The sequence below is a fragment of the Culex pipiens genome, unplaced genomic scaffold, assembly GCF_016801865.2.
Source record: "Culex pipiens pallens isolate TS unplaced genomic scaffold, TS_CPP_V2 Cpp_Un0126, whole genome shotgun sequence".
NCBI classification, from domain to species: Eukaryota; Metazoa; Arthropoda; class Insecta; order Diptera; family Culicidae; genus Culex; species Culex pipiens.
The window spans coordinates 1-21,839 of NW_026292943.1; the positions used below are offsets into that span (position 1 = coordinate 1).

Consider the following 21,839-nt stretch of genomic DNA (forward strand, 5'->3'; position numbering starts at 1 on the left):
CACTAGAGTTTCAGTTCCAAGATGGCGGCGAAACTCGTGCGGAACTAGCGCGAGTTTCTTCAAAGAAACACTTTGACAGCTCTGAGTGCGGCACTCAGTGTGGCACTAGCCATCAAACGAACGTACCATTAGAAAGGTAAGGTAAGGCGGGTTTCACAGCCGTCAAAATAGTTAAGCCTAAGAAAGCGTTATTTTAATACGTAACGCAACAAATCGGATGTCTACACTGAAGATTAAAATTACGACCAAAATGTGTCGATGGTACACATTGGATGGTTTAACCGCGTTGTTTTGAAGTCGATGTGTCGATTCTACACATCGCGCTGGTTTTTGCTCGAAAAGCCAGCCAATGTGTAAACTGCTCTGTTGCCTGCTTCACCATAGTTGCCGTTGGGTGTCGCCACCATGTCTCCGACTTAGACGTCAGAACGAAAAAACACGTGACAACTAAAAGCAGCAAATTCTCCACTTATTTCATTATTTAGTGAGTATTTCACATCTAATTTGGCTGAAAAGTCATTTAGTAAACGGCCGAGTAATATTTCTTTAAAACCCGTTGTTCAGTTTCCCATATTTTCTCTTAATCTGTTTTTTTTTTCTAATCTGATCAAAACTTCTTCAGCCACAGTTCTCACAGTTCCAGCAAGTTCCGGACAAGCTGACAACCAACTGGGCTTTCGCCAGCACCCGTCGACCATCGTGACAATCATCCGGAACTTGGTGCAGCGACTGTTTACAAACCTGCACAGCTGCGCTACAAAGTGGTCACCCTCTCCTGCAGAAAGGCCAGTTCCTGAGCAACTCGTCTCGAGTCCAAACAACCGGCGGCCATCTCAGACATGTCCCAACGCAGACGAACCACCCACACACTGGGACGATTAACAAGTGCCAAGGAACTCGCAGAAGCCCTGACCGCAACCCGACAGCGCAGCTCCTCGCTCCAGGAGTCGCTCGATCGCGAGCAGGAAAAGTGCGAAGAATTGACCTGTCAGCTCACCAACCTCAACGCAAAACTCGGCGCGGTAGTGCAGGAAGTCACCCGGCTGACGGACAAGCAGGAAAAGCTGCTGACCGCCCACGAAGCGATTAAGTCGAAGCGGGAAAGCCTGACCGAGCAGATTGAGGAGCTGACCGAGTCGATGGCGGTGCTGGAGGAAAAGTACCGGCTGGAGGCGGAGTTCGAGCGGGATGACGGGGAGCACTCGGATCGCTTGCAAATGTAAAGCGCTGCCGAAAAATTTTACGTTGGATGGCAGGTGGATATTTCGACGGGTTTGTTACTGTCCTTGAAGGCAGTACAGAACCGTTTCGTGCCGTCTGGGAAGCCGAATGAAGGTAAGCATTTTGTTGTTTAATCTTGGCCCAAGTTTGATTGAATTTTGAATTCTTCCAGGACATCGGCACAGAAAACGAAAAGAACACTTCTCCGGTCAAAAGTGCTTCAGTGATCTCCAAATCCCGGTGGCGGCTTACTGTCCATCCGACGCCAGACGAAATGGTGCAGCATTCCAAAACATGGCCCGGCAGATTGAGCAGCAGACCTGGTTCGAAGTGGAACTCCGGCAGTGCTAACACCTACAGAAGTGCCGAGCGCGAGACGATCCTGAAATTGGTCAACCGGTAACCAAGACGGAAAAGTCGATGGTAAGCTTATCTGCAAAAAAAGAATCAACCAACAATAATTTTACCGAAACATGAAGCTTGCAGCTCGGACCACATCTTTGTGCCTTGAGGGAGCTGTCCACCCGCGGTTACCGGAACCATCCGTTCCGACGCACCACAACAAGGAGTCGCTGCTGGCTTTCCGCCAAAATGTCCGGCCACAATCCACCCTACGGGCGGCTCGTTCAGCCAAACTCGACCTGGAACCCACTGCAAGTGCCTGCGTACATTCCGCGACAGCCCCAGCTGGCGCACAAGTCGAGCGACCGATCGATAGCGCGGTCACCGCTCACGTGGCACACCCCGTCCAACCACCAGGACCAGCTGTATAACTTCATGTCGGAACATTTCGGAGTTGATGAACCCGGCGAACATGCACCGCAATGATGAACCCGAGCCGTTCTTCGACTCGCTCTCGATGGTGTACCAAGTGACCAGGAAGCGCGGTCGGGTCAATAAGGTAAGGTGAGTTGGATGTGGTGTGGTCGCTTGAATCGTCTTAACATTCTCTCTCACTGCGAGATCTTCTCCGTTGACACGGATCACCGGTTGGTGGTGCCCTGGCAGGACATTTGCTACTTGCCGCAGGCGCGGTGCGTCGGGCCGGCCTTGTACGTTGATGCACGTGCGACCGTTCAAGCAACACGGCTACCGGTGGACGGACGAAGCCAAGCGGTACTTTAACCGGACGGCCAGCGTGTCGTACGTGTTTGAGGCGTTTGTCGGGGACCGACTGCCGGAGGAGAGTTCCTACGAGATTGTACTGTCATGAAGCGGCACGACATTTGCGTCAACGGGTCGATGGTGAAGGAGGGATTCACCGTGTCGAGTGCGGTTGGTCGATACGGGTGATTTGTACGTGACGTTGCAGCAGCACGCGACGGGGATCGAGCGAATGCAGGAGGAAATCCAGAACGTGGTGGAGGACAAGTAGCCGGGTGACAAGACGGACTCGAAGAAGGGCGAGTACTGTTTGGTGTTTCCGACGATGGTTTCGAAGCGTCCGGACGAGAATGGGCACATTGCGTGCGAGTAATACCGGGCGCAGGTAATTGACGATCTCGACGACAGCACGTTCATCGTGTTCCTGATCGACTAGGCCATCACGATGAACATTCACTACTCGAGCATGGCCGTGATCGCCCCAACGTTGAGGCAATTCCATCCTGCCGCCATTCGGTGCTTCCTGGTGTGCGTTGGGCCCATTGGAAATTAACAGACGTGGAGTTCGTCGGTCATTGACGCGTTCAAGTTGACGTGCGGCAAGTTCAAGCGCTTCTCCCTCTCGCTGCACGGACCCAGCGTTCACGGCGCCCTCCCCGTCATCCAACATCAACAACCGGCTCGGTCAGTACGGCTACGAGAAGTTCAAGCCCCTGGCGGAAGCGATCTCCATCGAAGAAGAACTCCAGCGTTATCATCAATCCTTTGACAAGTTCCTCGAGCTGGACGTGGACATGAAGGAGGAAAAACCTGATCCACAGCAGCAGGAAGACGACAGCCTGACGCAATCGTGCGGAACCTACCAGGACGACATTACGGACGAGCACACGCCAATCGACCGATGGCTCCCAACCAAACCCATCGAAAAGACCATCATCGTGGGCAAACCTAGCTACGTGGACAACAACGAACCGGTGTTGAACGCCCTGCGTAAAGTAATCAAGTTCTACTCGGACAACGAACCGTGCATGGCCAAGTTCCACCAGGACAACAAGTTCGTCTACATAGCCATCGGCTGTCGCCGCTACAAGGTCCAGTTCATCGACTACTTCAACATCGAAGAGGAGGATATTGCAGACCTGCCCAAGAACGTCAACTGCGGCCGCGTCCCCATCCAGATGAACCGCTACCGCCTCATGAACGTCGCCCCAAAGAAGGCAACACCTGGCCGACGGAAGTCCTCGACACGCTGCACTCACTAATCGTTGACAAGCAGTGCGACAACGACATGGACGCGTCATGGCCGGCGTCAACGATTTGTTAAAATTTGTAGCACTAATATTTTTCTAAATAAAGGTTTTGAAATTTAATCTTTTTTTGATGAAAACTAAAGAAAACTATTTTTGTCTATTCAACAACAGGTGGCAGCACAATATTCCCGCTAGCCAAGAGCTTGCCATTTTTGCCACCAGGGGGCTACTGCCGAATCAAAATTTACACATTGGATGCGTTTCTGCCCAGAATCCAGCCAATGTGTTCCGGGCTGTTTACACGGCGCGATGGTTCAAGCGTGGTCTTGTGCGAAAATGGTTGGATTCTACACTTTTTGGTGTAATTCTTATCTTCAGTGTAGACCCCCTAACATAAATAACATAATACTATTAATTAGCGTAATTACTTTGTTTTTGTTATTTATTACTTTGGTTACCAAAACATTGCATTAAATTATCAAAAAATGCTATTAATTCCAATAAATTACTGTTAATTATTTAGCAATTCCAGAACTACTCATTTGCGCAATTGTTCCCAATTCAGATTTTCATTTATGCTCGAATTGTATTTATTTCTCCCCGGTCAACTCAATCGGAATTTTGAAACGGAATTCAATGCGAATCGTTTGAGTATTTCGTTTCAAACGCAACAACCGAATTAATTCCGTTTCAGAATTCCGATTGAGTTGACTGGGCAGTAGGTTCAATTAGGATTACACACTTTTGTGTAATCATAGTTGAACTGGAGAAAGTTTAATGCTGTTACTCGGTGAAACAATAACGTTGCCCAGGCACGAAATATTTTAGCAGAGCTGGATCTGTAAGAATCCTGCTAGAATGTCATTACATTTCTGTTAGAATTCTATAAGAAAATGGAAACTGTGCTAGAACTCGGCTGGAAACCAGCCAACGAATGCCTACATTTCTTTTATTACGTAACGCTAAAATTTGGATTTTTTGACCCCCTCGCCCTTCGTTTAAAATGTCCATACAAATTTCAAAAAAAAAAAAATTAACTCGTTCGAAGCCCCCACCCCCTCAACAAATGGCTTTCTATACAGCCTTGCCCTCAACCCACACCACCAACTGCGTTACGTAATAAAAGAATGCGGCAACTTGTATCAGAAGAAAGTGAGGCATTTTCGCTAGTTCTAACTGTTCTGTGTTCTGCGTGCACGTCCGCAAACATCGACCACACACATACTAATACAAAACGCCACCAAGGCAAAAGGTATTTACGAGTATGTTTGGCACTTTCGTTTCGGTTTTGCAAAAACAAATAACAAAACTAACGTTCAAGTATAGTTGACTATTAAACTTGTAATTGTTGTTGATTTTTTCGAACATTTGATCAAAAAATAATAAGTTTTTTGCAGCACCTATTTTGGATGGACATTTCTGTTGCCACCTTTTGAATCCTTGGATAAGCCATGGATATTTTCATAGTGTAATAAACAGGGCAGCTACCACCACGCAGCGCCACCAGCGTAAAAGAGCATTCTTTTATTACATAACGACGTTGGTGGTGTGGGTTGAGGTAGAGAGCCTGGATCTTATTAGAGAACGGACATCTCAAACCAAAAGTACCAATCGAAGCACGAGAACTGTCAAACGGAGGTACCAATCGAGCAAAATCCTTTGTCTTATGCTCGTTTGGTACCTCCGTTTGACAGTTCTCGTGCTTCGATTGGTACTTTGGGTTTGAGATGTCCGTTCTCTAATAAGATCCAGGCTCTCTAGGTTGAGGGGGTGGGAAGTTCGAACGAGTTAAGTATTGGGGCCAAAAAATCCAAATTTTAGCGTTACGTAATAAAAGAAGTGTACCTAAATGAGCAGGCATTCGTTGGTTGGTTTCTAGCCGAGTTCGAACACAGTTTCCATTTTCTTATAGAATTCTAACAGAAATGTAGCGACATTCTAGCAGGATTCTTACAGAACCAGCTCTGCTAAAATATTTCGTGCCTGGGCAGAAGTGTGTAATCCTACTTTAACCTACTGCCCAGTCAACTTAATCGGAATTCTGAAACGGAATTCAGTTCGGTTGTTGCGTTTGAAACGGAATACTTAAACGATTCGAATTTAATTCCGATTGAGTTGACTGGGGTACCACGGGTATGAATATTCAAGTAATTTCAATATGGCGACTTGTATCAGAAGAAAGTGAGGCATTTCCGCTAGTTTTAACTGTTCTGTGTTCTGCGTGCACATCCGCAAACATCGACCACACACATACTAATACAAAGCGCCACCAAGAGGCAAAAGGTAATAACGAATATTTTTGGCACTTTCGTTTTGGTTTTGCAAAAACAAATAACAAAACTAACTTTTAAATATAGTTTGACTCAAACTTTGTTGCTGATTTGTTCGATAATTTGATCAAAAAATAATATTTTTTTTTTGCAGCACCTCTTTTGAACGAACATTTCTGTTGCCACCTTTTGGTTCCTTAGATTAGACATAGATATTTTCACAGTGTAATAAACAGGGCAGCTACCACCACGCAGCGCCACACTGAAAGCCAAACCATTTTAATTTTAATGGTAAAAGTAAACGCAAATATGGTAAAATGTACCATGCTTCCACAAAATTGCATGGTAGCAATTACAAAATCATTATCATTCTCTCCATATTGGAGGGTTAAAATTACTATACCGCTGACGACATAGTAAAACTGACTGCGTTATTTAGTCAATCCAAGCACGGAATGTTTTTAGCAAAAATACGTCGGTGCGTGTTCTCAATTTAACCCTATAATATGGTAGCAACTACCATGGTTGGGTTTTCAGTGCACCAGCGTAAAAGAGCATTATTTTATTACGTAACGCAGTTGGTGGTGTACACACACTTTTGTGTTAGTTTCAAACTGCCTCCACTTCTGCCGAAATTAACAACCGTATACGAGAGAGGCGTATTGACGTATTTGGGCACATACTATATCTCGGATTAGTTTTCAAAAATACGTAAGAGCCAATGGTAAACAAAGCCTTTTTTGCCTCGGTATCCGACCCACTTACGAAAAACCAATTTCAAAAATGCTTAAGATTGTTCATCTACACGTCTTTCAAGTGACCCAAACTAAAAATGAATGAAATTTTATTACAATTTGGAGAAAAACGAATATTAATGTCGGAGATCATGGTGGCTCTTACGGCTTTTTGAAAACTCACCCGAGATATATACTATATATACTAGGGTGGGTACATCCGGGGTTTTCGGAACCAACGGTTTTCCCCAGAAAAGCATCAAACTTTCCTTAGCATGCTATGAATGTTTGATGAACACCGCGACGCCCGAGGGGGATGACACTCCCGCGATGACCCTGTTTGAAAAATGTCGCACGTCGTACGAGTTGTCGCACGGTTGTGATTTTACCGTTTTGATATCGATTGGTCGAAAGGACGACAAATGGACGACAAACACTCGACATGCTCGACATGGTTTTTTCAATCGATTTACCTTCAATTCGACGTCGATTATCGTCGACGCAAACAGTTTGACAGTTCTCTTCTGTTGATCTTGTTCGGACTTGATTGCAACCGAGTCGAACCAGTTGTTGTTGCTTTTAGGCTCTTGGAGGATTTTGGACAGTTAATAGGTAAGTTGTTTACTAGGTTCAATTACTTTTTCTGCCGGAAAGTTCCGGCCGGAGTGGGCGAGTGACCGAATCAAAGTGTCTTGTATTCCAGATTTCGGTCTTCGTGGCGGAGGAGGAGGAGGACGGAAAATATGGTTTACTCGGCGGGCCATTCCGGAAGACGGGACGGGAAGGAACCAGTTTGCGATCGTGGAAGCAGTTGGTGTTTGGTGTTTTACCGTCCGCGGGATGTTGCGACGCATACCTAATGGAACTGGTGAGTCATGTTTTAGAAACGATGGAGGTGTGCTGGAAGTGCGATTGGACGATCGAAATTAAAAATATGATGAATGGAACAAAACAAATTCTCAACTTTTCAATCCAATAATTCCAAAATGAAAAATAAAAAAATCAAAAATACTAAAATTTTTAAAAAACTTAAACGCTGAAATTGTAAAGTTGTAAAATTCTAGCATTTCAGAACTTAAAAATGTGAGAATTCGAAAATTCTAAATTTATTGAATTTCTTGATATTGTGCAAATTGTTAGTATTCTTTTCTTAAATTCTAGAATTTATTAATTCTTCAAATTCTCAAAGTCTTCAAATATTTTTGAAAAAATTTGAAATTCAAAAATAAGAATTTTTTTTAATTGACAAAAACTTAAACACTAAAATTCCTTAATTCTTAAGTACTAAAATTCTTCAATTTATAAATACAAAAAATCTAACATTATAAAGTTCTTGAATTCCCAAAACGTTGGACGCACGAGTTGGAATTTTGAATTCAAATATTCAAAAAATTATGAGTTCTAACATTCAAAATTACGCATTTGAAAACTTAATATGTTTCTTAACATTTTAAAAATAAAAAAAAACTGATTTTTTAGATCTTAATTTTTTTTTAAATTTTCAATAAAATACATATTTCAAAAACTTTAACAAACTAAAATTAAAAAAATATATTACAAAATTAAAAAAAAAATACAATTTCAAGTTTTGTTTTAGGTTTTAAAAATTGTTTTTTTTATATTTAAAAGTTTTAAAAAATTTTAAATAGTAAAAAAAATCTTTTAACTTTTGAAAGTTTTCAAGGTTTTTACAAAGTCAAAGTTTAAAAAAAATCACGAATTGAAATAAATGATTTTGGTATTGAGGCACCCTAAAATTCAAAAATTTAATAATTCAAAAAATTTTCATTTTTAAAAATTTCGAATTTCGGAACTTAAAATTTTTGAGAATTTCAGAATTATAGAATTTTAGAATTATAGAATTTTAGAATTATAGAATTTTAGAATTTTAGAATTCTAGAATTTTAGAATTTTAGAATTTTAGAATTTTAGAATTTTAGAATTTTAGAATTTTAGAATTTTAGAATTTTAGAATTTTAGAATTTTAGAATTTTAGAATTTTAGAATTTTAGAATTTTAGAATTTTAGAATTTTAGAATTTTAGAATTTTAGAATTTTAGAATTTTAGAATTTTAGAATTTTAGAATTTTAGAATTTTAGAATTTTAGAATTTTAGAATTTTAGAATTTTAGAATTTAGAATTTTAGAATTTTAGAATTTTAGAATTTTAGAATTTTAGAATTTTAGAATTTTAGAATTTTAGAATTTTAGAATTTTAGAATTTTAGAATTTTAGAATTTTAGAATTTTAGAATTTTAGAATTTTAGAATTTTAGAATTTTAGAATTTTAGAATTTTAGAATTTTAGAATTTTAGAATTTTAGAATTTTAGAATTTTAGAATTTTAGAATTTTAGAATTTTAGAATTTTAGAATTTTAGAATTTTAGAATTTTAGAATTTTAGAATTTTAGAATTTTAGAATTTTAGAATTTTAGAATTTTAGAATTTTAGAATTTTAGAATTTTAGAATTTTAGAATTTTAGAATTTTAGAATTTTAGAATTTTAGAATTTTAGAATTTTAGAATTTTAGAATTTTAGAATTTTAGAATTTTAGAATTTTAGAATTTTAGAATTTTAGAATTTTAGAATTTTAGAATTTTAGAATTTTAGAATTTTAGAATTTTAGAATTTTAGAATTTTAGAATTTTAGAATTTTAGAATTTTAGAATTTTAGAATTTAGAATTTTAGAATTTTAGAATTTTAGAATTTTAGAATTTTAGAATTTTAGAATTTTAGAATTTTAGAATTTTAGAATTTTAGAATTTTAGAATTTTAGAATTTTAGAATTTTAGAATTTTAGAATTTTAGAATTTTAGAATTTTAGAATTTTAGAATTTTAGAATTTTAGAATTTTAGAATTTTAGAATTTTAGAATTTTAGAATTTTAGAATTTTAGAATTTTAGAATTTTAGAATTTTAGAATTTTAGAATTTTAGAATTTTAGAATTTTAGAATTTTAGAATTTTAGAATTTTAGAATTTTAGAATTTTAGAATTTTAGAATTTTAGAATTTTAGAATTTTAGAATTTTAGAATTTTAGAATTTTAGAATTTTAGAATTTAGAATTTTAGAATTTTAGAATTTTAGAATTTTAGAATTTTAGAATTTTGGAATTTTAGAATTTTAGAATTTTAGAATTTTAGAATTTAGAATTTTAGAATTTTAGAATTTTAGAATTTTAGAATTTTAGAATTTTAGAATTTTAGAATTTTAGAATTTTAGAATTTTAGAATTTTAGAATTTTAGAATTTTAGAATTTTAGAATTTTAGAATTTTAGAATTTTAGAATTTTAGAATTTTAGAATTTTAGAATTTTAGAATTTTAGAATTTTAGAATTTTAGAATTTTAGAATTTTAGAATTTTAGAATTTTAGAATTTTAGAATTTTAGAATTTTAGAATTTTAGAATTTTAGAATTTTAGAATTTTAGAATTTTAGAATTTTAGAATTTTAGAATTTTAGAATTTTAGAATTTTAGAATTTTAGAATTTTAGAATTTTAGAATTTTAGAATTTTAGAATTTTAGAATTTTAGAATTTTAGAATTTTAGAATTTTAGAATTTTAGAATTTTAGAATTTTAGAATTTTAGAATTTTAGAATTTTAGAATTTTAGAATTTTAGAATTTAGAATTTTAGAATTTTAGAATTTTAGAATTTTAGAATTTTAGAATTTTAGAATTTTAGAATTTTAGAATTTTAGAATTTTAGAATTTTAGAATTTTAGAATTTTAGAATTTTAGAATTTTAGAATTTTAGAATTTTAGAATTTTAGAATTTTAGAATTTAGAATTTTAGAATTTTAGAATTTTAGAATTTTAGAATTTTAGAATTTTAGAATTTTAGAATTTTAGAATTTTAGAATTTTAGAATTTTAGAATTTTAGAATTTTAGAATTTTAGAATTTTAGAATTTTAGAATTTTAGAATTTTAGAATTTTAGAATTTTAGAATTTTAGAATTTTAGAATTTTAGAATTTTAGAATTTTAGAATTTTAGAATTTAGAATTTTAGAATTTTAGAATTTTAGAATTTTAGAATTTTAGAATTTTAGAATTTTAGAATTTTAGAATTTTAGAATTTTAGAATTTTAGAATTTAGAATTTTAGAATTTTAGAATTTTAGAATTTTAGAATTTTAGAATTTTAGAATTTTAGAATTTTAGAATTTTAGAATTTTAGAATTTTAGAATTTTAGAATTTTAGAATTTTAGAATTTTAGAATTTTAGAATTTTAGAATTTTAGAATTTAGAATTTTAGAATTTTAGAATTTTAGAATTTTAGAATTTTAGAATTTTAGAATTTTAGAATTTTAGAATTTTAGAATTTTAGAATTTTAGAATTTTAGAATTTTAGAATTTTAGAATTTTAGAATTTTAGAATTTTAGAATTTTAGAATTTTAGAATTTTAGAATTTTAGAATTTTAGAATTTTAGAATTTTAGAATTTTAGAATTTTAGAATTTTAGAATTTTAGAATTTTAGAATTTAGAATTTTAGAATTTAGAATTTTAGAATTTTAGAATTTTAGAATTTTAGAATTTTAGAATTTTAGAATTTTAGAATTTTAGAATTTTAGAATTTTAGAATTTTAGAATTTTAGAATTTTAGAATTTTAGAATTTTAGAATTTTAGAATTTTAGAATTTTAGAATTTTAGAATTTAGAATTTTAGAATTTTAGAATTTTAGAATTTTAGAATTTTAGAATTTTAGAATTTTAGAATTTTAGAATTTTAGAATTTTAGAATTTTAGAATTTTAGAATTTTAGAATTTTAGAATTTTAGAATTTTAGAATTTTAGAATTTTAGAATTTTAGAATTTTAGAATTTTAGAATTTTAGAATTTAGAATTTTAGAATTTTAGAATTTTAGAATTTTAGAATTTTAGAATTTTAGAATTTTAGAATTTTAGAATTTTAGAATTTTAGAATTTTAGAATTTAGAATTTTAGAATTTTAGAATTTTAGAATTTTAGAATTTTAGAATTTTAGAATTTTAGAATTTTAGAATTTTAGAATTTTAGAATTTTAGAATTTTAGAATTTTATAATTTTAGAATTTTAGAATTTTAGAATTTTAGAATTTTAGAATTTTAGAATTTTAGAATTTTAGAATTTTAGAATTTTAGAATTTTAGAATTTTAGAATTTTAGAATTTTAGAATTTTAGAATTTTAGAATTTTAGAATTTTAGAATTTTAGAATTTTAGAATTTTAGAATTTTAGAATTTTAGAATTTTAGAATTTTAGAATTTTAGAATTTTAGAATTTAGAATTTTAGAATTTTAGAATTTTAGAATTTTAGAATTTTAGAATTTTAGAATTTTAGAATTTTAGAATTTTAGAATTTTAGAATTTTAGAATTTTAGAATTTTAGAATTTTAGAATTTTAGAATTTTAGAATTTTAGAATTTTAGAATTTTAGAATTTTAGAATTTTAGAATTTTAGAATTTTAGAATTTTAGAATTTTAGAATTTTAGAATTTTAGAATTTTAGAATTTTAGAATTTTAGAATTTTAGAATTTTAGAATTTTAGAATTTTAGAATTTTAGAATTTTAGAATTTTAGAATTTTAGAATTTTAGAATTTTAGAATTTTAGAATTTTAGAATTTTAGAATTTTAGAATTTTAGAATTTTAGAATTTTAGAATTTTAGAATTTTAGAATTTTAGAATTTTAGAATTTTAGAATTTTAGAATTTTAGAATTTAGAATTTAGAATTTTAGAATTTTAGAATTTTAGAATTTTAGAATTTTAGAATTTTAGAATTTTAGAATTTTAGAATTTTAGAATTTTAGAATTTTAGAATTTAGAATTTTAGAATTTTAGAATTTTAGAATTTTAGAATTTTAGAATTTTAGAATTTTAGAATTTTAGAATTTTAGAATTTTAGAATTTTAGAATTTTAGAATTTTAGAATTTAGAATTTTAGAATTTTAGAATTTTAGAATTTTAGAATTTTAGAATTTTAGAATTTTAGAATTTTAGAATTTTATAATTTTAGAATTTTAGAATTTTAGAATTTTAGAATTTTAGAATTTTAGAATTTTAGAATTTTAGAATTTTAGAATTTTAGAATTTTAGAATTTTAGAATTTTAGAATTTTAGAATTTTAGAATTTTAGAATTTTAGAATTTTAGAATTTTAGAATTTTAGAATTTTAGAATTTTAGAATTTTAGAATTTTAGAATTTTAGAATTTTAGAATTTTAGAATTTTAGAATTTTAGAATTTTAGAATTTTAGAATTTTAGAATTTTAGAATTTTAGAATTTTAGAATTTTAGAATTTTAGAATTTTAGAATTTTAGAATTTTAGAATTTTAGAATTTTAGAATTTTAGAATTTTAGAATTTTAGAATTTTAGAATTTTAGAATTTTAGAATTTTAGAATTTTAGAATTTTAGAATTTTAGAATTTTAGAATTTTAGAATTTTAGAATTTTAGAATTTTAGAATTTTAGAATTTTAGAATTTTAGAATTTTAGAATTTTAGAATTTTAGAATTTTAGAATTTTAGAATTTTAGAATTTTAGAATTTTAGAATTTTAGAATTTTAGAATTTTAGAATTTTAGAATTTTAGAATTTTAGAATTTTAGAATTTTAGAATTTTAGAATTTTAGAATTTTAGAATTTTAGAATTTTAGAATTTTAGAATTTTAGAATTTTAGAATTTTAGAATTTTAGAATTTTAGAATTTTAGAATTTTAGAATTTTAGAATTTTAGAATTTTAGAATTTTAGAATTTTAGAATTTTAGAATTTTAGAATTTTAGAATTTTAGAATTTTAGAATTTTAGAATTTTAGAATTTTAGAATTTTAGAATTTTAGAATTTTAGAATTTTAGAATTTTAGAATTTTAGAATTTTAGAATTTTAGAATTTAGAATTTTAGAATTTTAGAATTTTAGAATTTTAGAATTTTAGAATTTTAGAATTTTAGAATTTTAGAATTTTAGAATTTTAGAATTTTAGAATGTTAGAATTTTAGAATTTTAGAATTTTAGAATTTTAGAATTTTAGAATTTTAGAATTTTAGAATTTTAGAATTTTAGAATTTTAGAATTTTAGAATTTTAGAATTTTAGAATTTTAGAATTTTAGAATTTTAGAATTTTAGAATTTTAGAATTTTAGAATTTTAGAATTTTAGAATTTTAGAATTTTAGAATTTTAGAATTTTAGAGTTTTAGAATTTTAGAATTTTAGAATTTTAGAATTTGTGATTTTTTTAGCATTCTTAAATCAGGTACAATTCAAATAATAATATTCTCGGATTTCAAAACTAATTGCAATAATTTTAAATTTAAATCTATCATTTATCTAGGCATCTATTATTTATAATTCTTTTTTAAATGTTTAAATTTTGAAAGTTCATAAATTTAGTTTTTCTTTCATAGTTCAAAAAACATATTTGAAATTTTATTGAATTGAAATTTATTATTATTAGTATTATTGAAATCTGAATTTAATTTATAAATTCTTGCCAATTGTTGATTGATGATATATTTTTTTCAGGCAACAAACATTTTCCAATCTGATTCTGCCGGAAACCGGAATGCGTTCCCGTGTGGTCACTCGTGGCTTCCGTAGAATCCACGGAAGCAGCCCCGTTTGTTTCGTACTCGTACTCCACAAAACCCACGTTTCCTCGTACTCCGGTAAACATCAATCCGTCGGAGATCCAAGATCGTCGCCAAGGCGTCGCATCCGAGTTTTGATCAACTCGTCGAGGAACAAAAGTCCAACACGACCAAGATGCTGCCACGGCCGCCTCAGAAGAACATCAACACCCAAGCCGGAAGCTGCGGTCAAGGCAAATCCAGAAGGAAGCCAAGTTGGGGAAGAATCGGCGATACGCAAGTGAAATTAAGTGTACAATAAATATTTTTGTGAAATTTTGACAGCTGGAATAAAAAAAAATCAATAAAAACAAAACAACAGTTTTTTCAACTGCAACATGACCCAAAAATCCGAAATGACAGCACACGACAATAGCACGACATTCTAAATAACAAAACCGTGCGACGTCGGTCGAATGTCGTACGACAATGTCGTACAATTTCGATCATCGATCGCACGACAAATACGACATTTTGGTGCAAAAACGTATGACATTCGTGCGAAAGTCGCACGACATTGTCGAGCGACGTCGTACTATTGCACGGACGACAAACGACGGACGTCCGACGGACTTTTCAGTCAGGGGAGCTCACGATTTAGCTACGATGACCACGATTTTCTTCGATTTGCCGCGATTTGGCGCGATGAGCGCGATTTGGTGCGATGTGCGCGATTTGAATACGATGAGAGCGCGATGCAAAAAAATCTCACGATGTGAGCTGTCAAACTGCTCGAATGGGAATGACAGCCACGGAATGTAATTTTTTGCTGTCATCACATTCGAGCAGCAGAATATAAATAAACAAAGTAAAAAACGTGGTCCGAAATTTGCCGCTTTGATTACGGGTTCTACTTTTTGTTCGTTTCCGAGAAAGGATCTAGAAGAACCAGCTTGTTTGCGTTTCCAAGGCAATCAAGAATTCGATGGCGAAGTTGCACGAATTAGGCAACCTAGACGGTCGTATTCCGTGTCCGAGATCGCTCACAAATGTGCAATCATTCCCGTTCTTAACCCAAACATTTGCGGTGGTGGAGGACGTGAGACCTGGTCGCGCTCTCGTGGCAACCCTGCGGCCAATGGTCGCGCTAGATTTACCAGCGCTGCCGGGAACGGGAATAGCGCCGAGCGTCGAAAGATGCCGTGGAGAATGCGTATCAAAAGCTTGTGTGCATGATCCGTCTCGTGCTTGACCGGTTGGGAAGCAACCGTAGCCCCCTTTTGCGGTGGCGAATTCAGTGTTGGTGGCACGCGTAGTGCCATTTGCCGACAGATGACGAGGACCACCCTGCAGAGACGAGTTCGGTTTGAAGCTCGCAACGTTGATGGCCAAAATTGCAGGAGCAACCTCTGCTATAGAAGGGAATGTTCCGCCGCCCAAAACGGTTCCACAACCCCCGCCGTAGCAGCACCCATTGCCGGTTCCAGTCGTTTCTGCGACTAAACAAAGCATCTCCTATCGCATCTGGACTCGCAAGTAGGTAAGTTTTGTGGTCTTCGGTTGATTCAGTGCGCTGATTTTGGTATATATTTTAGTCTATGATTTCAACGTCCGAACAGAACGTGCAGGTTCTTCAGCGGACGCTTTCGAATCTGAGCCCGGGTGGGCGGGAATCGAGTCCGAAACAACTCCAACAACAACACCACTGGCAACAGTTTTACGGTCGCGGCGAACAAGTCTACGGTAGTGGCAGCGGCCAACAATATGGTTCCCACGTCGTCCTCGTCCTCGGACGCCTTCCAGAAAATGAACAATCTAATCAGTCAACCGGTCGCACAACTATGAGCCGGCCGATGAAATCACCGGCGGCCACGAGAAGCAGTGTTTCCGGTGGACTTGACAATGAAAGCTCGGAAAGTAGTACCGAATGTAGCAACCCGGTTGGTAGCTGCTCGAGCTCGAGTGGCGGAGATGGAGGCCGCACCACGACTACGACCAGTATCAATAACAACAGTGGTCCGGCAGTACCGGTTGGAGCTGTAAAGGCGGCCACGGCTGGTGCAACAGCAGCACTAGCTCTGAGCACGAGAACCAGTTCAACCAGCTGGTTCGGAACAAGCTTTGCAACCAGACGGTCCTGCAGCGGATTAAGCAACTATATATGGTGGACCCGCCCAATCCCCCGTCAGAAAAGCAGCCGCTCAGCTACCCATCCGGACGGACCGTCGTCGCTACCGCACAGTGGTAAAAGATTGCCCAACAGTGAGGACTCACTCGTGCTCGGTCGCCGCGAGCACGGCGCCACTCGACAGCCGTAACTAACATTCTCGCTCTCTTCTTGTTTGCACACTTTTCAGACGCCAAACTGGCCGACCTGACGTGAATCTTCTGCGAGGTCATGCACGACATCCGGTCGGACCTACTGCCCACATCAGAGTTTGTCCAGGTGCACCAGCACGTGTCCAACATCATTTAGCACAAGAATGGAGCACGACCAGTACATGAAGGATGGTTCGGGCGTGCATTTGCAGATGTCCAACATTGACAACTAGGAGATCATATCGCTCCAGACGATGGCTCGGCGGTGGCGGCGGACGGCTAGCTGAAGTGGGTCGAGTGCATCGACGAGGTAATCCAGGCACTCAACTTTTGCACCGTTATCCCGGACTGTAAGAATCTTGCGTAATCTAATAACGATTCTTCAAATATCCTCAGAAAATGACGACCAATCTTAACTACCATTGACATTGACGCATACGCGAACCAAATCGGCATGAACTCGTCCCGCAAGACGTGATGGGCCGGCACCCAGAACCAGCTGTTGACATCAGGAACGTCGTCGCCGATCAACGATGACCTGGCATACGCCGAGCAGTGTGTTTTCGGCAGGCAGCGGCCGCGGCTGGCCAGCTGATGACATTCGACTTGAACCGTCAGATCTCGCTGGACAGGCTTCAGCTGCGGAGTCGTTCGAGACGCTCGAGAGGATGGTTCGACGGTCGGCTCGCGGATACAATCTAGAACTACGAGAGGGTCGAGTGAATTGACGAGGTAATCTGCGCGAACTTGCACAAGTGATCGACCAAGAATTGCCGCTGTCGAGCCACTTCTGATACAACCAGAAACGCCGTTTGACCAGCTCAGAAAGACACCAGCTCGGAGCAGAAGCCGCGCATTCAGTCGAAACTTGAGGTATCAGGTTGTTCAGGTTCAAGCTTCGCTTCAAATTTACAACATCTAAAATAAAATTTGCTTGATCAGATAAGCGTTTTATAGATTAAACAATTAAGCGGGGCCAAACCCAAAACTACTTTCAGCAGTACGCCGAAGCAAACCGCGGAACGTTCGCCGTTGACCAACCTCGGAAGATGGACTTAACTGGGACCGAAGGCGTTTACCATCGACCGGATGTCGACAAGTTGGCCGTCTTGTACGCCATTCTGAACGAGATGGCAGGTCTTACCTGTAACTTCTGGCGCAAATCTATACCATGACTTCAACCTGATTCATTTCTTTTTCAGATCACTTCCGACGAAGGAATCATCATGAATAGCAGCACCCGAATACTGTGCACCGGATGGAATCAATCGCTAACATCGGCAAGAAGGCCGGCTTCAACGTGAATTAATATCTGTGCGATTCCTTTTAAATTCGTGTATTTATTAAGTCAACTGGTTATTATTATTTATTTTCAATAAATATCACCGACACACTCTCCAGAGTGGCGCCCTCGTAATACCACGATCACGAGGGCGCCACTCTGGAGCGCCTGGTCGCGTTTAATCGCCCTGTGAAAAGTACTCGTTCACCGCCAACTCAATCAGAATTCTCAAACGGAATTCAATTCGAATCGTTTACGAATTTAGTTTCAAACGCAACAACCAGTTTCGTTTACGTACAGGGTGTTGCGTTTGAAACGGAATTCGTAAACGATTCGAATTGAAATCCGTTTAAGAATACCGATTGAGTTGACTGGGTTACCACACCTAAACGGGGCTAGCTTCCGGTGGATCTTCACGCACGCATTATTGGGATCACTTTTAAACGCATCCATTACGATCTGCATCGTGGCCAGTTGCTGATGCTGCGGTTTTATCCAAACCGTTGATGATGAGATAAGTTGCGCGCGAGATAAGTGGCCCACTCCGCTATTCGCTGCCGGGGGCTCTGCTTGTGGGACATTTTTTGTTGAGCGTCTCCACGGGAATCCACTACGAAGTCGACGTCCTTGGTGTTGGTGGTTCCGGTTTCTTGCGCACCGCCGACGATTGCTTGTGCTTGCCGTACACATTTTTTTCAACATCCCCCACTCCCCCTTCTCCTCCAGACTGACCACGGCCATCCGCAGCGTACCCTCACGCGTCCTGTTTCCCCCGTTGAAGCCCGTCTGGTGGCAAAAATTCGCTCCCTCGATGCCGGAGATCTCCTCCAGTTTATCGTCTCGTTCGCCGCGCCACTTGCGGGCCAAAATCATGATGACGCACTTGGGCAGGCCGCCGATTCCGTGCTCGCCCTCCAGCTCGTACAGGTGCTCCTTCCACGGGCAAAAGTTTTCCTGTTCCAGAATCTCCGGATCCGGAAGCGTGCACCTCGAGTCGATTCCGGACGGCCTTTTCCACGATGGCCCGTGCCGGCCACCAACGGTTCGCGTAGTAAAGCACCTTGTCGATGAACTCCGCTCCGACGTAAGCTTTGACCTTTTCAAAGCACTTGGCCACGTCTTCGGCGTCGTCCGCCGCTTCATTCCAAGCCGGATTGAAGTGACTCACGCGGGCACTCGTGTACTTGGGCTCACCCTTGCATCGGAACGCCGTTATCAATTCCATCCAACTCAGCGATCAACGTGTCGTACAACTTGCGATAAACCCCACGAACCAACTCCTTCTCCGGATTCGCAATCGAGTTCCGCTCCAAAATCTTCCGGTTCACTTCCTCCCCGAAGTAGGTATGAATCAACCCAGCTGAACTCAACCGAATCTCCCGCTTAACCTTAACCTCCGGCCTCATTGAGTTCAACGTCTCCTGAAAACTCGCCTGGTAAGTACCGTACCGGTTCTTTGCCGGGTCAAACACCGCTGGCCGAGGACGAGCAGCAGCACGACGGTCAGGAACACGTACAGGAAGAACGACCTTGATGATCGAGACGGTTTCCGCTGGCGTCGCTTCAGTTAAGCACGAACGGACGTCCGGCGAATGATTCTGACGGAAACGAGTACGAAATGGTCGCCTCGTGGCCGGGCTTGATTTCACGGTTGTTCGCGATGGTCGAGAAGTTTTGGATTATGTAGTTGAAGTCTATCGTATAGCGAAACGAAGCCTGGACGGTTTCCGTGATGAAATCGTCGCTACCTTTGTTGTCGAATCCGACCAGTAACTCAAATGGGTAGCCGGCCGGAAGCCCAAACTGAGAACCAGATTCAACGGAGTGCAGCGGACTGGTAAACAACAGGAACGTATCAGCGTCGCGAGAGTTCGTCGTTTCCGGCTAATTGTCCGTTTCCTCAGCCTGGCCCGTCACCGACGCGTCCTCACCTTCAACTTCCACGTTCAACTCATCCTCTGCGGCTTGCATGGACTGCTGCGCTGCGGCTCGGTCTGCGGCGGTGGAAGAGAACGTTAGTTAACGTGGGGTTAGTTTGGTTTTTTCCTGATTTATAATGGCCACTTACCCTTTGATTATGTTATGACCTGCTTATCTAATTTACTGCTCCAAAAAGTTCAAAAAATTCTTTGAATTCGTTGTTTATGTTTATTTTTGACTGTGCGGCTAGTTTCACAGAAAACTGCAAGAACGAATATTTCATGGCAACCCTGACTGCATGAACAAGATTTTTCATTCGAGCACGATCTGACCACGATGAGCACGATGGGCGCGATCTGGCGCGATTTGCCGCGATGAGCAAAAAACAACCACGATGAAGGGGCGATGAGCGAATAAGGTGGAATTTGATGCGATTTTAGCCAAATCGCGAAGTGTCATCCCCCTCGGCGACGCCACATGTCAAACATCTACCACGTGATTTTGATTTTGCACCATAACAGTTTTTTTTCTTATTTGGAGATTCAGAATACAGTTAAATAGTATGAACCGTTGGGAAAACCGTTGGTTCCGAAAACCCCGGATGTATTGCCGTTGAGCTCGATGGGGGTTGACCGAATCGACCTGGTCTCTTAGGGAAAGTTGTTCTCCAGACGATTCCGCTCATTTCTGGCCATCCTAGAAGTTTCTACATGTTTTCCCTATGCCTGTAGGAGCGAATGAACGAAAATTCAAAATTTCCCATAGTAAATCCTATGTAAACTTGAACTCGCTTGAGACAAGCCAATTTTCAACCAAATGAGCTGAAATTTGGCGTGGGAGTCCCTATGGGTATGCTCTACAAGAGGAACCACACCAAAACTTGATCTGAGAACTTTTCAAAATCCGTACCCACCCTAATATATACTAAGACGATTCGAATTTAATTCCGATTGAGTTGACTGGGTAGTACAGCGTAAAAGAGCATTATTTTATTACGTAACGCAGTTGGTGGTGAGGGTTGAGGGTGTGGGGGGTTCGAACGAGTTATATATATACGATATATATTATTTTTTGATCAAATTTTCGTACAAATCAGCAACAATTACAAGTTTGATAGTCAAACTATACTTAAAAGCTAGTTTTGTCATTTGTTTTTGCAAAACCGAAACGAAAATGCCAAAAATATTCGTAATTACCTTTTGCCTCTTGGTGGCGCTTTGTATTAGTATGTGTGTGGTCGATGTTTGCGGACGTGCACGCAGAACAGTTACAACTAGCGAAAATGCCTCACCTTCACCTTAAAATTGAATCGTTTAAGTATTCCGTTTTAAACGCAGCAACCGAACTGAATTCCGTTTTAGAATTCCGATTGAGTTGACTGAGCAGTAGGTTCAAGTAGGATTATACACTTTTGTGTGATCATAGTTGAACTAAAAAAAGTTTAATGCTGTTACTCGGCGAAGCAATAACGTTGCCCACCCGGATGAACGAGGATGATTTAGTGAACATAAAGAAACATCAAATTACTTTATGGGAAATAATAACGATTTGTCAAATTGTTGGTTTGAAAATATGGTGGTGATGTTTTCACAAATAGTTAGTATTTGCAAAATTGTTAATTTAAATTTTAAATGGTGCTAGAATTTGAACATATTCTTGAACATAAATTTATTATTTGTCAGATTCTCTTAATTTTTTTTTTCGAAAAGAATAAGTTGATGTGTTTTTAAGGGAATTTGAAAAAAAAAAAAACTAGGAATTACATATGTTTAAGAACTTTTATTATCATTTATATATATTTTTGCCTGCGTCCACTTGTTTGATGATGTATTTCCGAAACTGGAAGTCTGGAGCAACAGAATGTGTCAAATGCGCAGTTATCCAAAACATATAGATCTGCACGACCTCCTCACCAGAGGTGCTATGTGTCTGCCGAATCTAACTGCAAAAAAAAAACGGAATCGACGTAACACCTTATAATGTGGCCCTCTTAAACCTTGCGGTTTCGTCAACGGATCCACAGGTGTGTATCGTTCTTTTTGCGACAAGACTCCGCCTCCCGGGTCTCCTAAGTGTGAAGGTATGGCACGGGGAGAGGGCACCGAATACCTATATTTACACTTAGAATTTTTTTGCGTCCGCCTCGGGATTCGAACCAGCGACCTCTGGATTGTGAGTCCAGCGCG

General features: G+C 37.1%; 2 protein-coding genes and 1 pseudogene across 2 annotated transcripts; 2 read left to right on the forward strand and 1 right to left on the reverse strand.

Annotated features, from left to right (window-relative positions):
• The first annotated feature begins 12 nt into the window (after positions 1 to 12).
• Positions 13 to 1,839, forward strand: LOC128093790 (uncharacterized). Its single transcript, XM_052711561.1, has 4 exons — positions 13 to 484; positions 623 to 1,335; positions 1,394 to 1,644; positions 1,701 to 1,839. Exon 2 carries the CDS (start codon positions 840 to 842, stop codon positions 1,221 to 1,223), a length of 384 nt encoding a protein of 127 aa, XP_052567521.1. The 5' UTR covers positions 13 to 484; positions 623 to 839; the 3' UTR covers positions 1,224 to 1,335; positions 1,394 to 1,644; positions 1,701 to 1,839.
• A 13,891-nt stretch (positions 1,840 to 15,730) lies between these two features.
• On the forward strand, positions 15,731 to 16,623 carry LOC120430705 (uncharacterized). The gene is made up of 2 exons (XM_039595813.2): positions 15,731 to 16,394; positions 16,490 to 16,623. The coding sequence occupies exons 1-2, from the start codon at positions 15,731 to 15,733 to the stop codon at positions 16,513 to 16,515; spliced, it is 690 nt and encodes a 229-aa protein (XP_039451747.1). The 3' UTR covers positions 16,516 to 16,623.
• Positions 16,624 to 17,881: 1,258 nt separating this feature from the next.
• LOC120430704 (MYG1 protein-like) lies at positions 17,882 to 19,406 on the reverse strand (annotated as a pseudogene).
• Positions 19,407 to 21,839: the final 2,433 nt, after the last annotated feature.